General features: G+C 33.3%; 4 protein-coding genes and 2 long non-coding RNA genes across 7 annotated transcripts; 4 read left to right on the forward strand and 2 right to left on the reverse strand.

Moving 5' to 3' along the window:
• Window positions 1-456: 456 nt before the first annotated feature.
• Window positions 457-6,282, forward strand: PTAC14 (plastid transcriptionally active 14). Its single transcript, XM_085743866.1, has 13 exons — window positions 457-531; window positions 638-787; window positions 1,755-1,892; window positions 2,701-2,826; window positions 3,013-3,141; window positions 3,300-3,389; window positions 3,484-3,634; window positions 3,794-3,903; window positions 4,769-4,840; window positions 5,247-5,352; window positions 5,441-5,638; window positions 5,838-5,880; window positions 5,995-6,282. Exons 1-13 carry the CDS (start codon window positions 481-483, stop codon window positions 6,071-6,073), a joined length of 1,443 nt encoding a protein of 480 aa, XP_085599992.1. The 5' UTR covers window positions 457-480; the 3' UTR covers window positions 6,074-6,282.
• Window positions 6,283-9,471: 3,189 nt separating this feature from the next.
• LOC146945530 (UPF0481 protein At3g47200-like) lies at window positions 9,472-11,560 on the forward strand. Its single transcript, XM_085743864.1, has 2 exons — window positions 9,472-9,693; window positions 10,213-11,560. Exon 2 carries the CDS (start codon window positions 10,216-10,218, stop codon window positions 11,512-11,514), a length of 1,299 nt encoding a protein of 432 aa, XP_085599990.1. The 5' UTR covers window positions 9,472-9,693; window positions 10,213-10,215; the 3' UTR covers window positions 11,515-11,560.
• A 1,453-nt stretch (window positions 11,561-13,013) lies between these two features.
• LOC146945531 (uncharacterized) lies at window positions 13,014-19,628 on the reverse strand. Its single transcript, XM_085743863.1, has 2 exons — window positions 17,545-19,628; window positions 13,014-13,533 (listed from the first exon to the last, which is right to left on the reverse strand). Exon 1 carries the CDS (start codon window positions 19,195-19,197, stop codon window positions 17,557-17,559), a length of 1,641 nt encoding a protein of 546 aa, XP_085599989.1. The 5' UTR covers window positions 19,198-19,628; the 3' UTR covers window positions 13,014-13,533; window positions 17,545-17,556.
• Window positions 14,596-15,519, forward strand: LOC146945532 (uncharacterized). Its single transcript, XM_085748075.1, has one exon. The coding sequence runs from the start codon at window positions 14,596-14,598 to the stop codon at window positions 15,517-15,519; it is 924 nt and encodes a 307-aa protein (XP_085604201.1).
• Window positions 19,629-21,291: 1,663 nt separating the features above from the next.
• LOC146945533 (uncharacterized) lies at window positions 21,292-22,529 on the forward strand. Its single transcript, XR_015026419.1, has 4 exons — window positions 21,292-21,419; window positions 21,541-21,628; window positions 21,731-21,795; window positions 22,276-22,529. It is a non-coding gene; the product is annotated as an uncharacterized LOC146945533 (long non-coding RNA).
• LOC146945534 (uncharacterized) lies at window positions 21,315-23,446 on the reverse strand. Of its 2 annotated transcripts, none has more exons than XR_015026417.1 (3): window positions 23,188-23,446; window positions 22,197-22,323; window positions 21,315-21,587 (listed from the first exon to the last, which is right to left on the reverse strand). It is a non-coding gene; the product is annotated as an uncharacterized LOC146945534 (long non-coding RNA). The 2 variants fall into 2 exon arrangements; XR_015026418.1 differs by lacking the exon at window positions 21,315-21,587 and adding an exon at window positions 21,707-21,770 and having other exon boundaries at window positions 23,188-23,348.
• Window positions 23,447-27,870: the final 4,424 nt, after the last annotated feature.

A 27,870-nucleotide genomic window follows, 5' to 3' on the forward strand; every position in this document is an offset into this window, starting at 1 on the left:
AGTTAAGCAAATATGAGTCTTTTGATTAAATAAATTGATGATAATATTGAGATTTGGTGTCAACAGATCTTGATAGAAGAATTACTCTACTATAAATATGTTAAGAACATATTCTTTTCAACACGGTCTCTAATACTCTATTTTTTTGTCAAATAGTTAAATGACTAAAATTTTACCTATTAAACACATGGGAGATAATATTCATTTTCTTATTAAATGAAATAAATATTGGTATCACTAAACCCACTTGAATTGACCTAGTGGTAATTGACTTGAGATTTGGGAGTGTGTTCATCCTCGAGGTCTCAAGTTTGATTTTTTCCTGTGCCAATTTGAGCGACATTTCTAAGACTAAAACTTAGGTAAATCAATAAAAAAAGTGAGTGTTATCTCGATTTTCAACACGTGACATCACTCTAGAAGGAACATAAAATGCTGGATAACGTTGTCTACGCCATTTTCCACTCTTCAGTTCACTCAATGGCTTCTTCTTTTCCACTTTATCAAACAAGCTTCTTCTCAAAAACCCAGGTTCAGTTCACTTCACTTCACTTCATTTCCCTTTCCATTTTTACATCTTTTTCTTCTCTCACATCTCAATGAACTTTTAACTAACGTTTGTTTACTTTCTATACAGTTCAAATGTTTGGGCCATGGTTATTTGTGGCGACCCATTTACTCGTTTGGTTTCTGTGCTGAAAACAAAGTACAACCTGTTAAAGCTTCTATTGAAACTGCTCCATTTCCCTTGTTTCAGCCTCCTAAAGATGATGAAACAGCTTCTGAGGTTAAACCCATTTTCCATTCTACTGTTTTTGGTTTTTGTTTATTTATTAGTTGAAAGTAACAACTAGGACTAAGGAATGTTAAATTAGTTTATATATGCAAAAGAATGTTACCTTTTTTGGGTGCATATGAGACCTTTTTGTTGGTGAGCATAAAGCGAGTGTTTTAGTAGTCTTACCCTTAAGCCGGCCCTGAAATATGTTAAAACAACATCCCGATTTAAGAAAATAAAGATACGAAAAATTCAAAAATGGAACATGATGCTTGGTAACAAAGTTCGGCCAATTGTGCCTACGTCTCAGACAGAAGAGCGGCTGCGGTTCCTTTCTGAGTTTATAGTATACAACTTGTATTCAAAGACTATGGTCCAGATTATAATGTTGCCTTAGTTGCGTTTGTTTTGTTCGAGCAACCTACTCACTTATCATTAACTATGAGTTATGCCCAACAGATTGATTGAGTGGAGTGAGTGAATGTTGTTTCCACGGTTTTAAATAAAGGTTCTTAATTGATATTGCAACTGCAATGTGAAAGTTTTAGAAACCTTTGTGACTGCAATTGCGGCCCCATCAATGATTTTTGTCTATGAAGGACATACGAATATCGATATGTAGACACCTATAATTTTACAAGATATATAAACACATGTCAATATGTGGTGTTAAGTGTCGGACACTCGGACATGCCTTCAATTTGAAGTCTCAGTGCTACATAATTGTTCAGAGTTTTCTACAATTTCAAGGATTGCAACAAAACATTGACTGTGATTACAATTTAAAATGTTGGATGTTTAAGTAATTTGATGTGCTTTTGTGTGTACAATAGATAGAGTACAGTTAATTTTGAGATGCAGTATCTTCATTCCTATAAGGCCAGGGTCTTCTGTTTTTAGGAGATTGAGATATTTAGTTGTGATATTGTTTCTGTTTTCTCTTTGTTTATTATTGTTAATTTATTTGTTCCTCTAGTTGGAGCCTGTAGATCCTGATTTCTACAAGATAGGATTTGTCCGAAGTATGCGAGCTTATGGAGTTGATTTTAAGGAAGGGCCAAATGGTTTTGGTGTGTATGCTTCTAAAGATGTCGAACCTCTTCGCCGCCCAAGGGTGAGTAGCCTCATACAAATCCTATGTAAGACTGGTGGCAGTGCAACATAATGAAAATAACTGCACATATAATTAACTCCTAATTTGTATTTCACATGTTAGTTTAATTATTTGTATGATGTTCTTCAGGGACGGACCCAGAAATTTTCCGCTGTGTGGGCCACATATAATATTTTAGTCTTTAAAGCATGAGTGTATTGTATTTTTAAGAAATGTACATCATATTATTCTATGTGGGTTTTCATGTCATAATTTTTGAATGATTTTCTCACTTTCAATGCCAGTAAAACTATAAAATATCTCGGGTTGGTAGGAACATTGCGATATACAAGGGTCAGGGTTTGAACCCTGAATTCCTTACTTATTCACCTTAAGGGTGAATATTTAGTCATTAGACTACTTGATTAAAAATAAAAACTATTAAGATTTTTTTTTGAAAGAACTATAAAAGATTTTTTGTTAATATAAAAGCATCTATTTCAATATAAGTAACCAAACAATCATTTAAATATTCATCTCTCATACAATTTCACAATTGATTTTTGATAATATTTGTATAACCGAGAGACACTAGCAAGAAATATAGACTTTTGATGTATTAAAAATAATAGTGTATTGTTTTTATAGACAAATTTTATCCTTCCCCATGCTTTGATATGCCCTAGTACATGGAAGAAAAAAAAAAATCTAAGTCAAGTGAGGGCCTAGGCCCGCACACCCACCAACGTGGGTCCGTCCCTGATGTTCTTCATGATTATATTCTGAGTAGTTGTCCATGGCTGTTTTCCTTAACGATGAACTTGGGCAGGTTATAATGGAAATTCCTCTTGAACTGATGCTAACCATAAGCAAGAAATTACCATGGATGTTTTTCCCTGATATAATTCCCCTTGGTCATCCAATATTTGATATTATCAACTCAACAAATCCAGAGGTAATTGCAAATCTCCTCTAAAGTCATTAGTTCAAAATATGATATAATTGATTTCTTGATTGTTTTCATATGATAAAATAATATGTAACCAATTTGTATTGTAACTGTTGTATATACTCAAAAAAGTCAAAACCGTTAGTTTTTCTAGTTATCTGCTTAATGTAATTGTGTAAATCTTTGTGGCAGACAGATTGGGATTTACGATTAGCATGCCTTCTCTTGTTTTCATTTGACTGCAAAGACAACTTTTGGCAGTATTACGGCGATTTCTTACCCAGTGCAGATGAAAGTACTAGCTTACTTCTAGCTACAGAGGTGCGTAAAAAATAGATTTTTTTATCATTAAACCATTGGTTGATATTTAGCTAACATAAGATGTATCTTGTAATTTTAAGATTTGAATAGCTACATTTGGAACATACCACAGTTTTAGAGTCCACTTTATGACATCTCATGTTGATTTGTATATCTAGGAGGAACTTTTGGAGCTGCAGGATCCCGATCTTGCTTCTACAATGAGAGTTCAGCAACAACGAGCGTTAGAATTCTGGGAGAAGAACTGGGTAGAGAGAAAATTGTCCATGTTGAAATTGTTAGTCTTATATTATGCGTATCACTTAGTTTTTGTTCTCATCAAATTGTGTTAATCTTGTTCAGCATAGTGGTGTGCCGCTCAAAGTAAAACGTCTTGCTCGTGATCCTCAAAGGTTCATGTGGGCAGTAGGAATTGCACAGTCACGATGTATCAACATGCAAATGAGAATGTGTGCGCTAACTCAACAAGCGAATATGCTGATTCCTTATGCTGGTAAGCTTTGTTCACCTCAAATGGTCTAACCAACTATCCTATCATTTTCACACTCATGCATTGTAGCAGTACTTGTTTTTTCCAGTTTTGATGTAGTTTTTCTTTTCTTTTTGATAAACAACAACAGAGGCAACTGATTAACTTAGTCTTGCTTTTCAGATATGCTGAACCATTCGTTTGAGCCAAATTGTTTTTTTCATTGGCGTTTTAAGGACAGGATGCTTGAGGTTCTTATAAATGCTGGACAGCGGATAAGAAAGGGAGATGAGGTAAATCACTTTATATTTCTTTGAAGTATGCTTTTCGTGATTCCTTTCTTATATTAAATGTTACTGAGTGCAGATTTTGTTTTTATTCTTATCATATTGATTGGCCTAAACTAGATAGACATTTTGTGCAGAAAGTAAGTAAAAATATAGACGGACAGAGTGCATGACAAATCAATGCCAAACTCTAAATGTCAAATTTTCAATGTAGGCTAGTATAAAGGAACTAGAAACCTCTCATATTCACTGTGTCTATACATAGAATGTTTTCTCTTGTTATAGGAATTTCACATCCTCGGTGTATATGTTGTAATGATCAATGTTTTAAAAACCGGACTAGAGATGGAACTGGCTAGACATTCGGGTCATAGTTTAATTGGTTCAACCACAGTTGAGCTGGATAATAAATAAATACACTAAATAATAAAATAATAAATACAGGGCTCACTAGAGTCGCCACCAAGCACACAATCTTCCTAATAAAAGAAACACCGAGGACACAAGCTTACCACTTTAACCCAACATCTGCACACAAATATACTAAGCCTGCCAATATATGCACCCCATATCTGACCAAATAATTGCAGGCACTTTTGTTGCAGAAATTAAGAGATATAGTTTTAGAGGATGTGCTGGCCATGACACTTGATGTACTCAATAACGTAGTAGAAATTACAATTAAAGTGACATAAGAGTGTTATTGTTCAGAAGCTTGAAAAATACTAGTTGGATAGTTTGTCAATGCTTTTAGAGCATACATCCTTTTAAGTTAGTGAAACTAATTTTTTCCTAGCATGTTTAAATTACCGTTAGTATTATTTCATTGTGAGATGCGGATATCCTAATTATATGTCCAAAATTCTGACAGATGACAGTTGATTACATGAGTGCACAGAAGAACAACATGTTAATGCAAAGATACGGATTTTCATCGCCAGTGGTAACTTTCTTTTTCTCTTAAATCCTTTTGAAAGGAAGGTTCTGTTTATGCTTCAAAGAAAAACTGTGGGCTGATAGGATACAGGACACAATATCCAATCGGGGATGTCTGAAATATTTAAAGTTATAAAACACGTCACAACTATAATACCTACATTCTTCCCTAAATATAGGTCCTCATCAACTAAACTTCGAGCATTAAGGAAGTTTGTATTGGTTTAAATTTGTTAACAACTATTGTTTTGTATGCTCATTGTCACCATATATGCAGTTGCTTCTTTGAAGTATTTTCATTATACTGTTCTTTCATTTATCTTTGATGGATAATTCATTTAAACTTATACATGCTTGTCATTTGATCCACCGAGTTTTGAAAATTTAGTTCACAAAGTCACTTAAATTTGCAGAATCCTTGGGATGTGATCAAATTCTCAGGCAATGCACGAATCCATCTGGATTCTTTCTTGTCAGTCTTCAACATATCTGGCCTTCCTGAAGAGTATTACCGTAACGGTATGGTCAATGTTATTTAAATTCTTGAATCTACTTTCTTTTATTCAAATCAGACTTATTTAGGATATCAATATAAAATTCTTAGCAGAAGTTCTATCGAGCACTGGAGATACTTTTGTTGATGGAGCGGTCATAGCTGCAGCACGAACATTGCCAACATGGTCAGATGGAGATGTGCCTCCAATCCCAAGTGAAGAAAGGAAGGCTGCGAAGGCATTACAACAAGAGTGCAAACAAATGCTTGCAGAATTTGCTACCACCTCTAAGCAAGACCAGAAATCGTTAGGTATATTCAATGTTCATATCTTGATCCTAGAAGAAAAGTAGAAACATAGCACTGCTTGTCATAAACAATTTGTATTTTGCAATATGATCTCATTGCGTAGTTAATTAGACTTTGCTTTTATGATAAAAAAAGCTTTTCTTGATTATCTTAGTAAGATAAACGCTAAAGTTAATCATTAGCTTACGTTTAATGACTACAGATTCATCACCAGAGTCTACGAGAACGCTTGAAGCTGCAATAAAGTATGTCAAATTCAACGTCATTTAGCAGATTCATAAGCTTTGTAAAATTTTAATTTCATTAGGACCTTAAACCTCTAATATGTTTTTTTCTTCTTCCGTGAATGTGACATACAGGTATAGATTACACAGAAAATTGTTGATGGAAAAAGTTATCCTTGCATTGGAGATCTATCAAGAGCAAATACTATTCTGATTTCCAATCTACTAACTGTACAATAGCCACGAAAATTTTGTAACATTGTTGTGTACTTTTAATCATGTATCACTAGTTTAGTCAATGGTTTCAGATTGTATTATGTTACATTCATTTTGTTGTATCAGAAAAGTGTAGTAGTAGTAGTTACTTGAACATAACCAAAACCATCCAAGGACCATTATTACATGTTCATTGGTTTAAAAGTACAACTGGAGAAAACAACATAAACCTGTTTACTATTCACCTTCCATAAAATCAATAATGGAATTATGGAAAGTCCTAAACAACTCATGGAAGCTAATGACCTGTTGAGATTTTGTTTCTCTAATAAATCGAAATAGAGAAGAGTGATTTTGAACTACCTTTGAACTATTTAATGCTAGCATTCTTAATATACAATTCATTTAATTCAAAAACTTCTAACGCAGGTGGTTAAGTTGGTATTTTTTTTTTTTTTAGAAAAGGTAACATATATTCTTTCATTCAATTTTTAGAAAAAGTAACTAATACAAGATGGAATCAAATCAAAAACATGGTGGCTAGCATACAATTTTGACACCCTTGCCAAAGTATGGGCGACATGATTTGCTTGTCTTCGAATAAACTAGTGATACATGATGCCTTCCACCACTAGCTTGCAATCTTGCAATCTACAAGTAAAGATAATATTGCCAAAATCCGATTGGTTGTTAGATTTATCCATGATGCCTTCCACCACTAGCTTGCAATCTAGCTCAATTTGCACCATTGATATTCCTAATTCCCCAAGCCAAGATATAGCCCCCCTTAATCCCAATGCCTCTGCTTCCAATGGACTTGGATAACACTCAAACCATTTAGTTAAAGCTTTCACAAACTGACCTTGAGTGTTTCAGATACACATCCCGATTCCAAAGCATTGTTGATCACCAAATAATGCCGCGTCTATGTTGCACTTCACATACCCTTCCGTCGGGGGCTGCCATTGCACTTCTATCTGATATTGCGCTGCTGTTCGGTAATTTGGGGCTGTTTACAAGCTGCGCACCATTGAAAAAACAGATTCCGAGCAATTTGCACAGCTTGTCAGATAGGCTGTTGTTAGGTCTCCCACACTTCGTTGTTCAGACAACGTCAAATGCACCATAACATCATTGCTATGTCGTACACACCTGCTCAGGAAACCTGCATAAAGAAGAAAATAAGCATGCTGCCAAACCAGTAGCATTAACAGCTCCATCACTTATTCTTTCCCACAATCCCGCCTCTTGCCACACTTGTTTTTCCGCTTCACAACCAATAAACATGTGCCAATCATTCTCATAGTCTCACAATGCGGGCAAATATCTAAACATGGAACACCTCTATCTTGTAGCCTAATGCGCGTGGGAAGAACCCCTCCAAGTACTCTCCAAAGAAAAACTTTGCAGTTTTGAGGAATCTGCATTTTCCACATACACATTCACTCACCCGGTATTCGATATTCTTCATGGTTCACAAGAGTTTCCATACCATATCGATAAGCCGATTTTACCGTGTAATGTCCCTTGCTATTAAACTTCCAAATAAGATTATTCTCGTGTAGTGATGGCATTATTTTGTGAATTTCAGCCCGGTCCATTTCATTAAACAACTCATTAATGCTTTGCCAATTCCATCTAATCCCATCCGAACTCAGCAATTCCTCTACCTTCAAATGTTCCAAACCATTTATAATCGGACATGAAATAAACGAATTCCTCTGAACGCAGCCATGGATCCTTCAACACATTTATATTCCTCCCATTTCCAACACGCCATCTTTGACCAACCTTTAACTAACACATGTGAAGTAAAGACACTACACCAAATATAACTTGGGTTATAGCCTAGACTGCCCCCCAAAAAATTAGTTCTCGAAAAGTATTTAGTGCTGTAAATCCTTGTAGTAACAATAGTATCTGGTTCAGTTTGTAACTTCCAACCGTGCTTCCCTAGCATAGCTAAATTGAAGCCAAATAGGTGTCGAAAATTGGTACCTCCGTATTCCTTCCTCATTGTAAGTTTGTCCCAACTCAGCCAATGTATTCCTTTGCCTTGTCTTCTATTTGTTCCCCACCGGCCACCAAAAAGAAGTTAGTATTTTTATTAAATACATATAAAGATACTTTAATAAATTTAGTTTGTATTTAAATGAAATCTACAAAATTAATACCACTTAACTAACTTTTATTTTTGAGTTGAGTTGTTCAATTGATTTGAGTTAAGAGATAAAGAGTTGGAAGTCTTAGATTCAAACATGGACAAGGAGAAAACTAATACTAACAACTAATTACTACTACCTCCGTCCCTAATTATAGGACCCTTTTGAAAAAATAACGGGAATTAAGATAGTGGATATTTGTATTAAATATGTTTGTAATTACTATTGGTTTTACAATTTTATCCTTTAAGAGAGAGGGTTGGTTTATGTTTTCAACATGTTATTTATTGCTTATTGAAGAAAAAGATGTATAATAAATAGGGGCATGTATGTAAAGAAATAATTAATGTAGTTGGAAATAGCAAAAGGGTCTTATAAAAAGGGACAAAAAAAATTCTCAAAAGGGTCTTATAATTAGGGACGGAGGTAGTAATATTTTCCATTAAAAATAATACTTAACTAACTTTTTTAATCATTGTAAAATTAGTCTTTTTCTTTTTCTTAGAAAAATGACCAGGGAGTAGTCTCCTTGGATAGGAAAAAAAAATGAAATATCAAAATTAAGCTCATATTGAGGGTGTGTTTGGTTGCAAGAAGAAAGTGTAAAGAGAGAAATATGTGAGAAAGAGTTTGAAAATAGAGAAATAGATGAGAAATAGAGTAGATTTGATATATTGTTTGATACAAGATAAGAAGGAGAGAAATAGAGGAATAGAAGTGTGTTTACTTTTTGAAAAGACTATAATATCCTTATATTAAAAAATTAATATACAATTTGATTATCTTAGTCATATAATTTTTTTAAGAAGATTTCATATATAAATTAATGCACTTTTTATTCTAATTTAATTAAGAAATTGAATTGATTATTTTGACAAAGAAATTAGGTTAATTTTTAATTAATTTTTTAAAATATTTTAACGTAGTCAGTTAATTAAAACAATTAATTTTACTAGTTTTATTAAAAAAAAAATATACGGCGAGCTTTAAAAGAATTTATATGGTGAGATTATCACACTATTTAATTAAGCTAGTTTTATCAAATGGTATGTTTGAAAGACTGAAATAACAACAGCTAATTAAATTTATATGTCATACAAAAGAAGTTATGCTATCAAGTCTTTCAAAAAATACTGATGGCCAATGTTACAGTTATATATGCAAGGAATTGAGAAATGCCCAAATTGAGAACAGTTCGTCCCTTTTCTGTGCACCCAAGAGGAGAAAGAATATTGACATGGGGCCCACTGGTTTTTAATCTCTCTCTCCTATTTATTGATTTGTTAGCTCAAAGCCACAAATTATAGCTTCACAATATCAGGACCATATCTTGGAATCTTGGAATATAAAACAAGACCATACTTCAGAATGAGATCAATCCAAAAGCAATATTGAGAGATTGGAGTTGAGATCTGTTCCAAGTTAACCAAAAATACTTCATTATTTCAACATTCAGGTTCCAACTTCTTTTTATTAGTATTTTTTTCTTCTTTCTTTCATTTCTGTATAAGAATTATTGATAACTTGTTTCATATATCTTATTGGATAACTTCCCTAAGCCTCTGTTTGGTAATGTGTTTGTAAAACGTGGTTTGATCAAAAGTGCAGCAAAAAAACACGTTAACTTAGAAGCTAGTATTTATAGTTCCTAGAAATCACGTCAAAAACGTGCAAATTGGAGTTTGTGTGTCCTAAACGGGAAACCAAACACACTATAAGTAGCTTTACAGGCTTGACTTGTTAAATATAAGCAACAAAAATAAGTTAAATTGTAATTTTTTTAGCAAGACTATCTTTTTAAACGTAAATGTAGAGACTAATTCATAATAAAATAATAGAATCCGAAATCATGACCTATATTTTGAAATTTAGTATTTACTATCTTGTTATGACTTTGAGGCAATTTAGCCTCTATTTGTTAAAAATTAGAGAATAACTGATAAACTAACCGATATCGAATTTACGATGTTTTTAGAAAATGGAGGCAAAACCAAATGGTTATGTACATGGATTGAAGAATGAATTAATTGAAATGCTTGAAGGAGTGGTTCTTCCAGAAATGTCTGGAATCAGTGAGCAATACATCTATAAAGTACCACAAAGAATTCGCCAAGCTAATCCAAAAGCTTATACACCTCAAATTATCTCCATTGGTCCTTTTCACAATCCACATGGCTCAAGTAGTGCCAATAATATTTTGCACCAAATGGAAGAACTCAAACTTAAATATCTCAAAGGATTTCTAAATAGAACAAATCTATGTGTGGATGATTTTGTTTTAAAACTTCAAGAGTGGGAAAATAGAATTAGAAGTTGTTATGCAGAGCTTGTTAGCTTTAACAGCAATGATTTCTTAAAAATCATTATAATTGACGCATGCTTCATAATTGAACATTTTCTTAGGTATTTTAGATACAAAAATTGGATGAAAAATGACCCAATATTATCAAAACCTTGGTTACTTGGTGACATTAACCGTGACTTAGTACTCCTTGAAAACCAGCTACCCTTTTTTGTTCTTGAAGACATATACAAATTAGCTAGTCTCAATCTTGAATTTCCCTCATTGATTATAATTACTATATATTATTTTCAACATTTCTACCCACATAAGATATACTCGGAAAGAGCACAGTGTCCAAAACACTTCACAGATCTTCTAAGAACATTTTTGCTGCCATCATCATTTGATTTTGTACGAGAAGAAAAGGGATATGCAATTGAACATGTATACAGTGTGAGCCAATTATCAGAAGCAGGATTAGTATTTGGAGTAAGTGAAAGTAAATGCTTACTTGACTTGGAATTCGACAAGGGTACGTTGAAGATGCCATGCTTTCATGTCCATGATACAACAGAGATATACATGAGGAATATATTGGCATTTGAAGAATGTCATTGTTTAGATCATGATTCATCTTACATTTCTCAGTACTTAACTATCTTAGATTTTCTTATTAATACAGAAAAGGATGTGAGCATCTTAGTTGATAAGAAAATTATTGTCAACTGGATGGGTGATGCTAATGCAGTGGCTACAATGGTTAACAATCTTTGCAAAAATGTCAGAATGCCTAGACTCAGTTCAAAATATCTATCTGTATGCGATGGGTTAAATCGTTTCTATGAAAACCCTAGGAATAAATATAAGGCTATCTTTGTACATGAGTACTTCAACACTCCATGGAAAATAGCTTCTACTATTACTGCTGTTTTACTGCTTTTGTTTACTTTCATCCAGGCTGTATGTTCAATCTGGTCATTATTTGATAAATGATACAATTAATATTATGTAATATGTTAATCCTTAACTCCTTTGCAAATTACAATGTCCCTTGTTAGTACAGCGATTTTCTTAATTTTTTTTTTTGGATGCAATGGAGAATTAATAATATATTTGAAAGAGGGATGGACTATGGTCTATAGGTGTATGCTTCTATGGATCTTACCCCACTGTCCTGTAAATCTAATGTCCATGTCTTGATACTATAAAGAGTAGAAACATGGCACTGATTGTCATAAATAATTTGTATGATTAAAACTAAGCTTTTTTTTAGTTTACCAGTAACTTTTTATGATAAAACCTCAAGTTAATTGTTAGCTTATACATAATGACCACAGATTCATCACGAGAAGCTACGAGAACTCTTGAAGCCACAATTAAGTATGTTGAATTCACATCATCTGACAGTTTCATAAGCTTTGTAAATTTTAATTTCATTACCATCTTAACCATTTTATAAGTTATTTTATAGTAACATTGTTGTGCACCTGCAGTCCTGTATCACTAGTTTAGCTAATGGGTTCAGATTGTACTATGTCATATTCATTATGTTGCATAAAGAAGTGTAAAAGCGTTGTTATAGGATAACCATAAACCGATCAAAGGACTTATTATTTGTTCACTAGCTTAAGTCTACAACAAGATTAATCATTGATTCAACAACTCTTAGAAATCACGGTTGGACCTAACACAACCCTGTAAAACCAGTTTGTGAGGTGAAGACCGCCCTCACTTAGAAATACTTGTTCAGGTCATCTCTCAATCAATGTGAGATTCTTTAACACACCCCTTCACGCCTAAACATTATTGGTCTTGGTGCGTGGATATAAATGGTGGGTGGCTTGATAGCGGAAATCTGATAGCATAGCAGGTAGCCCGATGGATCTTTGAGGAGGCTCTAGCATCACCTTAGAATTTGTGGTTGGGTCTAACACAATCTTTTATATGTGGAACTTAGGTTTTTCCCATTACACCCCTCACGTCCAGCACTATTGGGTTTGGTGTGTGCATATAAATGGAGGGTGACCCGATCGATAGGTTCTAATACCATCTTAGAATTTGTGGTTGAACCTCAACCCCACAAAACGGCCTTGTAAGATGAAGATTTCCCCCCACTTTCAAACATATCTTTAAACCATCTTTGTGGAATTCTTAACACAACTATTATAATAGATTGTGTATATACTTCAGAAAGATCCACAGAAGCTGAAAATTGCTTTGGAGGTATCCAAGGATATGTTTCTTTAAATAAAAGAAATGTACCAGCTAATCTGAACCAAAAACATTCCATTTTATTGATGAAAGCATGGTTGAGACTAAACAAAAAAAAAAAAAAATTTAGATGTCAAGTAACTCGACCAGAATTCAGAGCTAAATGAATTTAACAAAAGCAATTCCAGAACATATTAGATTGCATTTGTCCTATTTAAACTTGTTGAAGATGCGTGCTGAGAGTCTTGAACATAATGATAGGCAACAACTCCACTGTGATATGCATTAATATGAGCAACTCTGGGAGCGACATTTTAGCATGAAAAGACTAGATGTGTAATTTTGTTGTCTAATCATATACAAATAGAGAAGAAACACAGATGTTCATTTGAAGACAGGACCATGAACTTCAGTTGATGTAAGATATATGGGAAATCTGATACATTTTTACATCTATTCTTGATACCGATTCTAAATCTCTTATGAATTAACTAGTGTTCAAATTCTATGTTCTTTTGGCTCAAATAATCACTCCTACAAAATTTAATCGCTTACCAAAATATTTGAAACCTTCAAGATAAATGGGACAGCTCCAACATTGCTTTCCAAACTCTAGTCTTTATTCAATCTCTGATACAGTATTTCCAAAACATTCATTGTCAACCTCATGTTGATGTCTTTACAGAATACTTCTCACTCATTTCCATCACAACGAAACAGAGTGGATGGAAGATGCCCCATGTTGATGCTTGTATAGAATATTTCACCTCCATACATAATTGAGAGTTCTCATGCATCCACCTTAAAAAAAAAATAAAGAGAAGAGCAACACTTAATGTCTCATAGAAATCATAACAAAATGAAGTCTTTCTGAAGGGTGTGTTCTATTTATAAGAAAATATGTAGTTTATCTCATTGCATCCGTAAAGGAATGAAGTTTTCTGCACAAAAACAGGGCAGACCAACATGCAAAATGCCGTCCTCCATTAACTGATGAGTGAATGGAAGTCATCAGTCATCATATTGAAAAAAAAAACCTGAAAAAAGCCCAGCTGCTACATGTTTTTGGTCGATCTAGGGACTTAAGGTGATACAGCAGATCACTAAATTAACAAATAAACTCTATAGATGTATTCAAAAACATAAAACTTACATTTTATTAGTCAATTAAGAAAACTAATTATAATTCCATTTGTACATATAGATTGTGGGAGGGTTAGGGTTCTGATCACCATCACCATCATATTCCTGGCCGCAACTCACCGTTCTTTCCTCTGTTGCGCGCGGTTCAGCCATGTCCTTTGATTGGCAGGCTGAATTTGCTGCCCCGGCAGCTCCCTCCACAACAGCGTGGGTGCAGCCTCCACCTGCAGCTGCAGTTCCACCGCCTTCCAGATCATTCGCGCAGGTCATGTCTGCTTCACAATCACACTCAATGCTTCACAATCACACTCAATCAATGAGGACCTGCCGCAGCCTATCATTTGAGGGGATGAAGTGAGCATCAAAATCTCACCGGAAGTCTATGAGAAGGGTTTGAAAGCATGCAAACGCAATCTTCGCGGGAGGCTTGTGCTGAACAAAGGAGATAAGCCCTATACGACGAAAGAGATACAGCAAAGGCTTGAGAAACATTGGAAAACAACTGCTGCCTGGTCCATGCTCTCCTTAGGGAGAGGGTATTATGAATTCTTTTTTACTTTGGAAATTGATTTACGATCAGTTTGGGCATTAGGCACCGTAAAGTTGAAACCAGGTGTGCTACGCCTCTTTGAGTGGGATGAAGACTTTCATGCTCAGACACAGTGAAACACACATGCCCAAGTGTGGATTCGTTTGATGGAACTACCACAAGAATACTGGATGGAGAGGACTCTCAGAGAAATTGCTAGTGCCGTCGGCACGCCGTTGATTATTGACAATGCGACTTCCAAGTGCCTATTTGGACATTACGTGCGCATACTCGTTGACATGGACTGCTCCCAGAGACTTTTTCATGAAATATGTGTTGAAAGAGAAGGTTTTTCATTTAAAGTGGAGGTGGTGTACGAACGGCTTCCCGATTTCTGTTCGCATTGTAAGAATATCGGTCATAGTGTTACCGCATGTCGGTGGTTATATCCTCGGAAGAACAACGCAACTGGTACAGAAAATGTTGACAAGGGAAAGAAGCAAGTGCCGGCGCGGAGATTGGAATGGATCCCTAAGAAGGACAACCCTGCAGGCATTGGTTCCTCAAATGCGTTTGCAGCTCCGCAAACAAAGAGCCCAGCCAGTACAGTTCAGGAAACAGCAGCTGACACTATACCAAAGGAACCGGCACATACCTCTGTTGAGGCTGAGGTGCGTGAATTTGCTACTATAGATGCGGACCTGATTGCACAAAACCAGCAGGCTACTGCTGCGGACCTGATTGCACATGAACAGCATGATGAGGCAAATGAAGATGATACACATGAACAGCATAATGACGGGACAATGCAGATGGTGCTGTTTCAGCCGAGTTCGGACCAGCAGGCTAGTAATAAAGATGATGCTACAGTGCAGTTATTTTATGAGTCGCCTTTGCGTGTTAAGCAGCATAATGCGGTACCATTTACACCTCACGGACATGTCTTGGAACCAGTAAATGAAACAGATGCTCTTGCTGAACATTTAGTGGTGGAGGGTAAAGATGCGGATGTTCCATTTACACCTTATCTCACAAAATGTCAGCGTAAGAAAATAACCAAGGCGGCCGGATATCAAACCCGTTCAATGGGTCCTGTTCCATCTCCTCCCAAATGAAGGTTTTCTATTGGAACATTCAGGGTATTGGTAATTCTGAATCCCGTATTGCTCTTGCTGATATTTGTCGTAATTATAAACATTTTGTTATTTTTATTGCTGAACCTATGGTACAATACTCATCTGTTTCTAGCTGGTTGTGGAATACTATTAATGTACATAATTATTGCCTAAATAAAAGAGATCTTTTGATGCCGAACAAGGTTCTTAGTGCTCATTTCCGTGCTTACATACAAGCATTGGAGAATCTGCAATTGGATATAGCAACATCTTATTTTTTAGCGGTCTTTTCGCAACAGCATGGCAACCGCTAAAAAATCGAGCTGCTGTTTTTGCTCTTGGGGATAGGATTAATATATTGAAGGAAATTGATGAACCGACATTGATTCCTCATATACCTAAAGCCAGCTCTATTAAATATCCATATGAGGTTCTGTTCAGGAGCTTGCAGAAGCTGCTTATGGATACTGCTACTTTAGAATATAATTTCTGTGAGGAATTTTATGGGGAAAAACATATGTTCTATGAAATTTTTTCAGGTCCTTTTGGTGTCATGGATGAGCATTTCAATGCAATACTTCCAAATTGCTATGATGCTATAGGTCTAATGCTTATGATTCGCATAATACACCAGCATCAGCTCATTAATTTCGACAAGGTCAATATTAATAATGTCAAGGTATATATTGCTGGAGTTTATGCTAGTACCTCATATTTGCAACGTCGTCAGCTTTGGGCAGATTTAACTTTGTTGCAAAATCGATTCACTGCTCCTTTCCGTCTTCGGAACCGTTGGCATAATTGTTTTCAGAGGGGTATTCGTGCTCTTTGCTCTCATGTTTACTGCGATGGAAATTGTTGTGCGGATAAATTAGCAGATTTTGGGCATTCCATTATGGGTACTGTTTGGTTAGATTCTTTACCTCAGTCGGCTGACTCCTTTCGTGACCGGATGGGTTTGCCGAATTATCAGTTTCCTTAGTTTCTGGTTGTTTGTTTTTTCTTCTGAGGGTTTTGGCCTAGTCCCCCCTCTTGTACATATTATTTTCTCCTTTTTTTATTAATATATATAGAGTAGGCAGTAGACGATGGAGGTGTCAGTTGGGTGCTAACCTAGTTGGGATGCTTCTGTCTCCTTTGATGCCAGCCCTACTTCTTTGCCTAGCAAAAAAAAAAAAAAAATATAGATTGTGGTTTGGAACAACTAGCAATTGAAAAGGTTGCTAAAAGATATTACATCTTTTGTTCGGGTTTCAGTATGAATTAGCTAGTATTATCAATATAACAAACTAGTATAGAGTAGACAATGTTCTACAGATTGATTGTTAGGCAAAATAATTCCCATCTCCTAACATGAAGAAAATAGAAGACACAAAATTAACTGCATATATTCACATGTATTTTACATCAGCATTTGTTAGAATTCTGAAACTGTAAACCAGGAATGAATCAACAAGTAACAGAGAACGGGAATTGAAAATGCAACTATATTAAGATTGGAACTCAAAAGAATAGTAACAAACTTTTCCGTGCCTTTTCTCTCTAGCACTCCCACCTACTGCCAGCTCACCCTTCTTCACTCATTACCTCACAACTCATTTTCTCTTGTCTAGAATAGACTTTCCATATTTAAGGCCTGTCATACATAGGTCTATAAGTTACCACTTACCGAAAGAATAACCGATTCATCCTTGTCGCAATCAGTATTGAAATGAAATTTTCATCAAACAAAGAATTAAGATATTGGCTAGAGGTGTAATACAATTAGTACAAACTCAATACAACACTCCTAAACACGAAAAATTATAATATTCTACAATTTCCTTCAAGTTGGAACTCAGAACCAACCTATTTGTTTGTGAAGGATAAACACACTTAACAAAAGAAAGTAAGAAACAACAATAACAAGTGTCTTTTTTTTTTTTTTTTTTTCCATTAGATGAAGCAACTACATATATGAAATGATGGAATACCATTGAAACATAAATTCAAAATGAAAATATATAAATAGAAAAAATATGTTACCTAGTTGCGGTATTAAAGTAGACCGCTCTCTATCATTTCACAAAGAAGTTTCCCTGCTTTATCATTTTCATCTTTTTCAAAGAGAGAATGAATAAGTATTTCGTAAGTTATAGCATTAGGAATGCAACCATTGTCTTTCATTTTTGACAGCATGGCCAATCCTTCATCAAACAAGCCCTTGTTACAAAATCCATTGATCATAGAAGTATATGTATAGATATTTGGACTGTAGCCTTTGACCAAAAGATCTTCAAAAACTTTTTGTGCATCGTCTAGTCTTCCAACTTTACACAATCCATTAATAAGAACAGTATACGTGAAAATATCTGGTTGAATACCCTTCTCTTTAATTTTTGTTAATAACACAATTGCCTTATCAACATGATGGTTTTTGCATATAGCATCTAATATAGAATTGTAAGTAACTATGTTAGATGGTTGACCTCTATCATGCATTTCATCGACAAGCTCCAAAGCACACGAGGTTCTCCCAGCTTTACACAAACCATCAACAAGGGAATTGTAAGTTACCACATTTGGAAAAATCTGTTTACAATGCATTTCTTCAAAGAGCTTCATGGCTTCATCTACCATTTTAATCTTACAAAATCCATTAATCATGATATTGTAGCTCCAAACGTCAGGAGTTACTCCCCTTTGAGCCATAGTGTTGAATAAACTCTTGGCCTTGTTCACTTGTTTAACTAAGCAATATCCATCCATTAAAGAGTTATAAGTAACAACATCGAGTTTTACGTCTTTTTTCATCATCACAGCTAACACATTTTTAGTTTCGTTAACCTTTCCTTCCTTACAAAAACCATCAACCAATATACTAAAAGTATACACATTCGGGTTAATGTTTTCCGATATCATTCTATTAAACAAATCAACAGCATCTTTCAATTTTCCAACGCCACAAAAGCCACTAATTAAAGAACTATAAGTGACAACATCAGGAGAAACTCTCTTAGCAACCATTTCACAATATAAATCAAAAGCATCGTTAATAAGTTTATCCTTACACATACTATCAATAATCGTGCTATACATTACCACATTAGGCCGAACCAATTTTCCATCAACCCGTCTCAACAATTGTACGGCTGCATTTGTTTCGCCAACTCTACATAACCCATTGATCAACGTCCCATAACTAACTTGATCCAACTGAAACCCCTGCGCTACAACCTTATCGTGAAAGTACAATGCTTTATGAATCTCGCCTTTAAGACAAAGACCCTTGATGAGTATGGTAAAAGTTACAGCATCAGGGTGATAACCCCTTTTGAGAATCTCGGCGAATACGGAAAATGAAAATTTGATATGACCCAATTGGGAAAAACAATTCATCAAGAGATTGCAAGTGACAAAGTCAGGTTTAATTCCGTTAAACTCCATATGTTGTGAAAGGGAAAGAGCGGTTTGGTATTGTTTGGCTTTGAGAAGGGAACCTAAAATCTTGCCGAATTCAATGGCGGGTGGGGTGGGATTGTTCTTATGGAGCAGGTGGTTGAACAGTGAAATGGAATCATCAAGGGTTGAAGTTGAGGAGGAGAAATAAAAATATGGATTGAAATTTTTGGGAACTATAACAGAAAAACCAGCAACATACCTTGTTAACTTTGAAGAAGAAGAAGAAGAAGAAAACATTGTTGTGATTGCAGTGAATGAATTGAAATGAGTTAGTTTTTTGGGTAAACTATTGTTTGAAAAAAACAATTATACTAAATTTTATTTTTGTTAATGAAATTATCTTTTGATGTAAAAAAAAAAAATGAGCTTAAGATATGAGATTGTTAGAGATTTTTTCTTCTGGATTCAAATTCAGTTATGAAAACGCATCAATGTTAAATCTTTTGAAGGAGAGTTTTATCATTCATTACGATTCTATTCGACTCGAGGAATCATATCTACAATTGCACTCGGAGGATACTCACTCACACTCAACCGTGACAACAAAAAAAGTATATGAAAGAGTAAGAAAAGTCTCCTCACAGTTACCAGAGATGGAAAGGAAGGGATTTGTTTTTAATCTCCTCCAAAATTTAGAGCAGTAGCAACACAAATTTAGATAGATAGTTATATATAACTAATAGTATCCACTATGACATATACAATGTTTGTTTGATACCATAGATCAATTAGTTATATATCTTAGATTCAATAGGATTCTAAAATCATTCTTAAAAACCCTTAAAAAAACAAAGAGTTGTCTTATAACGATTAGATTATATATACACACTTAGTTCAACCCCTCACCTCATCCCCTTTTGGTATCTCTATTTTTTGGCATTTCTTTCTTATATTCCATAACAGAATCTATCAAAATTTGTATATTTTTTAATATTTTGGCATTTCTTTCTTATATTCCATAACAGAATCTAGTGGTGGACAACGGTCGGGCTCGGTCGGAATTCGGGCTCAAAATTCCAAACCGAGTAGGCCGACGGGTGAGAAGTTCAAGTCCATCTCCGTCCATTTGGTGTTGTGGGTTAGATCGGTTTCGGTTTTGACGGTTTGCCGGGTGAGCGGTCGAGTTTCGTCGGAGTTCGTTGATAGAGAAAAAAAACTCGTTGCAAGAAGAAATTCAGAAAAACACAACTTCATCCAAAGGATTAGTAACTGAAAAATCAGAGAGAAAGGAAAAGAAAAAGAAAAAGAATGGTTGAAGACCAAGAAAGAAAATCAATTAGCAATAGTTTACAATAAATTCATGGCATGTTCAAAGGTATTGAAGGGGTTGTGGTTTCTGGATTTATTGAAATAAGGAGGAATAGACGATGAATGAGGAGAGAGTGGTGGCAGACGTATTGATGTTGATGATGGGTTGAAATGGGAAAGGTTAAGAGAGATAGGGGTATTGATATACAGCTGGAACTTTATCATAATTATAATTATTATTATTATATTAACTTACATACTCCATTTCTCCTTTTGACAGAATACTTTATTGGGTGAAGAGAAAGTAGTAAAGCCTTCTATTGAGCCACGTGATAGATCTAGCAAGCCTTTTAGAAGAAAAGTCGGACGGGCTCGGATACCGTTGGGACAATTTAGGCCACCCGAAACCGACCCCAACAACCCAAAGAAACCCATTTATTTGCAACCGTCCAACCCGGTTTATCCGACAAACCCGACCCGAAGTGTTTCGGTTCATTCGGTCCGGGCAGTTTGGGTCGGATACTGATTTTTTGTCCAGTCCTAACAGAATCTATCAAAATTTGTATATTTTTTAATATCAAGACATTTTATAAGCTGTGAATACCAATATATTTCGTTGCTTTGAAGATTATTATTTTTTGGATTGGCTTAATTGAATCCAACAATATTTATTTATCCTTCTTAATATAAGAAAAAAAGATGTTGTGGAAAAAACAATTTTAACCCATGCTATCCTTCTGCCACGTCCCACTTTTAAGGGCAAAACATGTCTAAATTTTGCTTTTGCTAACTAAATTACTATGATGTCATCTAACCATCCAAAATTTAATAGTTTGCTTTAATTGCTCTTCAAAAAGGATAGGCTGGTTCCATGGTAACCATACGAAACAAATTTTGTTGGACAACAAAAAGGAAAAAGTTGCCTTTTGTACTATAACTCCAGAAAAAGCCCTGCACTCTTCTCAATATTTTGGGGGGCAAAAATGAATAATTCAAATTTTGAAATTTCAAATAGTCTTTCTATATATCATCCAATACTCTTTCTACTATCATTCTCTGGTTTTTCTCTCTCTCACTTGCTTTTATCTCAACTCTATTATTCTCAATTAAGGTAAACCGAAATATTCACAAGATAAATATTCAATATTATCTAGGTACAAAAGATAAAAATGTTAACAAGTGAGGGCAGGGAAATAATGAGGAAGATCAAGGTCTGTATTTTCTTCTTTTCAAACTTTCTAATCCTCATTTTCTACTCTACTCTTCAATTTTATTTTGTAGGTTTTTAAACTTTCTAATCTCCATCTTCTCATCTTCAATTTTATTTTGCAGGAAACTTGAAAGTTGTACTTCATTCAACCGAACAAGTAGTTGAAGTGCTGCAAAAAATAATATTATGAACAACTTTTCAGATCTACAGGTTCATTTGATGTTTAAAGTGTCTAAAATTTACTCTTTTCTTTATCTAACATGTAACTTTTCATTATTTGTATTTATCTTCAACAACAATTTATTTATCTAGAAATGCAAAAGTTGAACAGAGTTCTTGTCTCTTCATCAAACTACAAACAAAGAAAGGAGACACAAGTAAGTAAACAATAAGATGTATTGTATGTTGCCAATTTTTTTAAATCCTCAATAAATTGTTATTGCAGGAAAGGTGTATTGTATGTTGCCAATTTTTTTATTTTTTTTTGGAAAATATGATATTTTGCAGCAAAGTCAAATAATCTTCATATCTCTCCAACAAACTACAAAGAAAGACATTCTTATGAAGAACTAAACTTTTTACCTTTATTTTATCTTTCAATGTTACATTCAAAAAAGTTCTTATTTTATTCAAGAGTTTTAATCTTTTATATCTAAATAAAATTTCTATTATGTAAAACAACTGACCAAAGATCCAAAAAAAAAAATTAACATAGTATTGTTCTTTAAATTAAGAAGATGATGAAGAAAGATAAATATTTTCAAGAAGAAAATCTTACACTTCTCTCATGAAGAGATTGTTCATTTTTTCTTCTTGTATGTTTTACTAAGCTCCTTTTTATGTTCTTCATTTTGCAGGAGATTTGAAAGCAGCTCTCCTGCCTCCAGTCAACAATAGAGGATGTTCTGCCAAATAAAAATAAAATTTCTTTTAAATTATTTTGTTTCCTAGCCAACAAAATAAATACTATAACGAAAATTTAAATTCAAATATAGTTTACACATGAAAATAAAAGAATATGACACTTTGAGGACTCATGATATTGTAAATCTCAACAATTGTACTGATGTTTTTAATACAAATAACAAAGAGTCTTTCATGAAAAAGAAAATGTCCATTGAGAATGAGGAAAAATGAAAAAAGATAAGCACCCAAATTAAGTCCGTTTAAGTTTATTTAATTGGTCTTTTAAGTCCATTTAAGCACCCAATAGCAGGCTAGCAGCAACAAGGAAAAGTGTAGTAGGCTAGCAGAAACGTGAAACAGAGAAAAGATTGATGAGCTGTGTTCTGATTTTATTGAAAGTATTGATGCTCTCCGGAAAGAATTTATGCTTTTAGTTGACCTACATATTATTTATACGAAAAAAAATGAGGTTTATTGAAAGAAAATTTATTAAAAAAATATGGGATATATTAAAAATCTGGTGTCTCTTTTATTATTTATACAAAAAAAATTGAGTTATATTAAAAGAGAGAATTTTTTATAAAAAAATATGGGTTGAAATTTTTAAACAGAAAAGTCTTCGTTTTATATTCGAAAAAAGATCAAAACTGCAGTAAAAAGGATAAATTTTTGTGGTTAAGAAAACCTTATGATTTTTGCATGAACAAAAAAAAAACCTACGAAAAGAAGTCTTCAAGCAATTTGCAATAAAAAAGGTTCTTTATCAAAGATCCAATAAAAGTATTACAAAAGAATACCAGTAGTATTAGATCTAAAAAAAAACCCTAAAACAGATTCATAAATATACAAAATAATATTCTTACATCACTTGAAAATCACATCAAATTTCATCTTCCGACTGTTGTTGTTGTTGCATGTTTGATGACGAAATTTAAGCTATTGTTGTTGCGGTTGTATCAAAAAAATTGCTCCGGCCTTACTTTTTGTAGGTTTTGTTGTGGATGTTTAGGGTAAGCAAAACATCAGTTTGATTTTTGCAGTGGAGGTTCACGGTGGCCGCAAAATCGGAGAAATAAACAAGGGTTTTTTATAAAGAATGGTGGTGGTGCATCCAAACTGTGGCTGAAAATCTCATTTTTTAAAACCTGAAAATCTCAAGATATTTCCTTTTGAAAATCTAATTTGATAGAAAGAAAGAGGAGAATGAGGAGATGAATAATATGTAATTTTTTTTTAGTAAAGGTCGCCGGAAAGATGTAGATCTGGTCGGAAGTTGTTGGTGACGGTGGTTCATGGTGGAGAAGAGAAAGACATGGATGGTTTCAGGCGAGAGAGAGAGAGAGAGAGAGAGAGAGAGAGAAGGGACATATGTGAGAGATGTGGAAACTGTGATAGATTTTGTTCAAAATAAACAAATTATTAAATAATATTAAATAAAAAAAATGTGAGACGTGTGAGGATTTAAGAAAGTGAATGGAGAAAGAGGGCTGATGTGTAGATATTTGAAGTGTGTACGTGTGGTGTGGGAAAAAAGTTACAAACAATTAATGAGTGTAGATATACTTACATTTCTAGAATTAAAACAAAGTTACAAATAATTAATATTTATTAATAGGACAATTAATTAATGAGTAAACCATTGGTTTCAAAATTTATTCTCAAATTAGTCCTCTATTAATGTTTTAAAAATAATCTTTGTCAAAATTTTCTCAATTAAATTATTATCTGTGTTTTTGTGACACGACGAGTTACTTAATTGATAAATTTTTGGCAAAAACAAAGGCTATTTAGAACTATTATCAAAAGTTTTTCAATTAAATCTTTATCTCTATGTTATTGTCTCATGACGGAAGAATGATGGACTAATTTGAGTGTGTCTTACAAAGACAGTGAACAATTTGGTGGTTTACTCATTAATACTTCATCTGCCTCAAAGTAATAGTCGTTTAAAGTTTTTACATAATTTTTAAGAAAATATTTATAATTAAGTTGATTTCAGTGCCAAAATTAATATCATTTACCAAAATACCTCTATTATTTGTAGTTAGTGGACAGTTACGTCAGATGAAATTTAATAAATAAAAATATAATAGTGAAAAAAAATACTAAATGTTGTGTTGATATTCTAAAGTGACAATTATTTTGAGACGGAACAAATATTATTTAAAAAGATGATTATTTTAAGATGGATGGAATATTAAATAGAGTTAAGAAAAATCAAACAGGGGTCTTAGAGCATAACTCATCGTCGCCGTAAATGAAAAAAAAATCAATTATTAGGGATATCTCAAAATCACTTTGTAAGTTCATTGAGCAACTATAGCATTTGGTGATAAATATAAACTACAAGTATATTAATGATTCAATAAATCTAAAATATAATTTTTTGCTTATAATAGTGATCGAAGGAAATACGCTACTAAACATATTTTAGTAAACTAACCTGAAATGCATGAGAGAAGTCTGCATTGACTAAAATTTCAAAAGTAACGCAAATGCACATGATAAGTGGTCGCTGACTAAACTAATTTCGATACACGTTATTTATAAAAAATTGTTTATGCTAAAACGTTTTTGCTATTTTGTTTGTCACCTCACTTCAATTTTATATTGATATCGAACTTTCATAAACTATAATGCACGGGAAAAGTGAGCATTGACCAAACTTTCAAAAATAAATCAAATACACGGGATATGTTATCATTGACTAAACTAACTTTGATCTACATGACAAGTTGTCATTTATAAAAATAAAAAAAATCATGCTAAAACGTTTAAACTATTTATAAATATCATCACCTCAATTAAATTCTACACTGATATTGAACACTTATCAACTAAAAAGCATGAGATTAGTGGACATTGAATAAAATTTTGTAGATAACTGAAATGAATTGGAGAAGTGGCCATTGAATAAAATTTCAAAAGTAAAGTAAATGCACGGGATAAGTGAACATTGACTACAAGTATATTAATGATTCAATAAATCTAAAATATAATTTTTTGCTTATAATAGTGATCGAAGGAAATACACTACTAAACATATTTTAGTAAACTAACCTGAAATGCATGAGAGAAGTCTGCATTGACTAAAATTTCAAAAGTAACGCAAATGCACAGGATAAGTGGTCGCTGACTAAACTAATTTTGATACACGTTATTTATAAAAAATTGTTTATGCTAAAACGTTTTTGCTATTTTGTTTGTCACTTCACTTCAATTTTATATTGATATCGAACTTTCAAAACTATAATGCACGGGAAAAGTGAGCATTGACCAAACTTTCAGAAATAAATCAAATACACGGGATATGTTATCATTGACTAAACTAACTTTGATCTACAGGACAAGTTGTCATTTATAAAAATAAAAAAAATCATGCTAAAACGTTTAAACTATTTATAAATATCATCACCTCAATTAAATTCTACACTGATATTGAACACTTATCAACTAAAAAGCATGAGATTAGTGGACATTGAATAAAATTTTGTAGATAACTGAAATGAATTGGAGAAGTGGCCATTGAATAAAATTTCAAAAGTAAAGTAAATGCACGGGATAAGTGAACATTGACTACAAGTATATTAATGATTCAATAAATCTAAAATATAATTTTTTGCTTATAATAGTGATCGAAGGAAATACGCTACTAAACATATTTTAGTAAACTAACCTGAAATGCATGAGAGAAGTCTGCATTGACTAAAATTTCAAAAGTAACGCAAATGCACAGGATAAGTGGTCGCTGACTAAACTAATTTTGATACACGTTATTTATAAAAAATTGTTTATGCTAAAACGTTTTTGCTATTTTGTTTGTCACTTCACTTCAATTTTATATTGATATCGAACTTTCAAAACTATAATGCATGGGAAAAGTGAGCATTGACCAAACTTTCAGAAATAAATCAAATACACGGGATATGTTATCATTGACTAAACTAACTTTGATCTACAGGACAAGTTGTCATTTATAAAAATAAAAAAAAAATCATGCTAAAACGTTTAAACTATTTATAAATATCATCACCTCAATTAAATTCTTCACTGATATTGAACACTTATCAACTAAAAAGCACGAGATTAGTGGACATTGAATAAAATTTTGTAGATAACTGAAATGAATTGGAGAAGTGGCCATTGAATAAAATTTCAAAAGTAAAGTAAATGCACGGGATAAGTGAACATTGACTAAAATTTTGTACATGACTCAAATGCATGGCAGAAGTGTGCATTGACTAGAATTTTAGAAGTAACGTAAATTCACGGGATAAGTTGTCATTGACTAGATTAACTTTGATACACGAAACCATATGTTATTAATAAAAAAATTGTTCTTGCTAAAGCATTCATGTTATTTATAATATCCTCTCACTTCAATACTATAATGATATTGAACCCTCATGAACTAAAATGCGCATGATAATGTTGCATTAACTAAAATTTCATAAACAAATGAAATGCACGTGATAATTTGTCGTTGACTAAACTAACCTTGATCTATAGGACAAGTTGTCATTTATAAATATTGGTCATGCTAAAACGTTTAAACTATTAATAATATCCTCACCTCAATTCAATTCTACACTGAAATTGAACCCTTATCAACAAAAATTCACGAGATAAGTGGACATTGAATTAAATTTTGTGTTATAACTAAAATGCATAGCAGTAGTGACCATTGACTAAAATTTCAAAAGTAATGTAAATACACACGATAAGTTGTCGCTGACTAAACTAATTTTGATACACGGTAATTCTATAATGATATTGAACCATCGTAAACTACAATGCACATGATAAATGAACATTGACTAAACTTTCAGAAATAAATCGAATACACATGATAAGTTGTAATTGATTACACTAACCTTGACCTACATGACAAGTTGTCAATTATAACAATTGTTCCTCCTAAAATGTTTAAACTATTTAAAATGTCATCACCACAATTCAATTCTACAATGATATTGAACACTTATTAACTAAAAAGCATGATATAAGTGGATATTGAATAAAATTTTGTAGATAATTGAAATGAATCGGAGAAGTGGCCATTGAATAAAATTTCATAAGTAACGTAAATGCACAAGATAAGTTTTTGCTGACTAAATTAACTTTAATACACGGAACCGGTTGACATTTATTTAAGATGGTTCCTGCTATAATGTTTATGCTATTTATAATACCACCTCACTTCAATTCTATAACGATTATGAACCTTGATAAACTAAAATGCACGAGATAAGTGAACATTGACTAAAATTTCAGAAATAAATCAAATACACGGGATAAGTTGTCACTGGCTAAACTAACATTGATTTACACGAAAATTTGTCATTTATAAAAAATTGTTTTGCTAAAACATTTAAACTACTAAGAATATCATCACATCAATTCAATTCTACAATGATATTGAACACTTATTAACTAAAATGCACATGATGAGTGGATATTGAATAAAATTTCTTAGATAACTGAAATGCATGAGAGAAGTCTGCATTGACTAAAATTTCAAAAGTAACGCAAATGGACAGGATAAG

Source organism: Medicago sativa, chromosome 2, assembly GCF_051527215.1.
Source record: "Medicago sativa cultivar Bolivia chromosome 2, Bolivia_mono, whole genome shotgun sequence".
NCBI classification, from domain to species: Eukaryota; Viridiplantae; Streptophyta; class Magnoliopsida; order Fabales; family Fabaceae; genus Medicago; species Medicago sativa.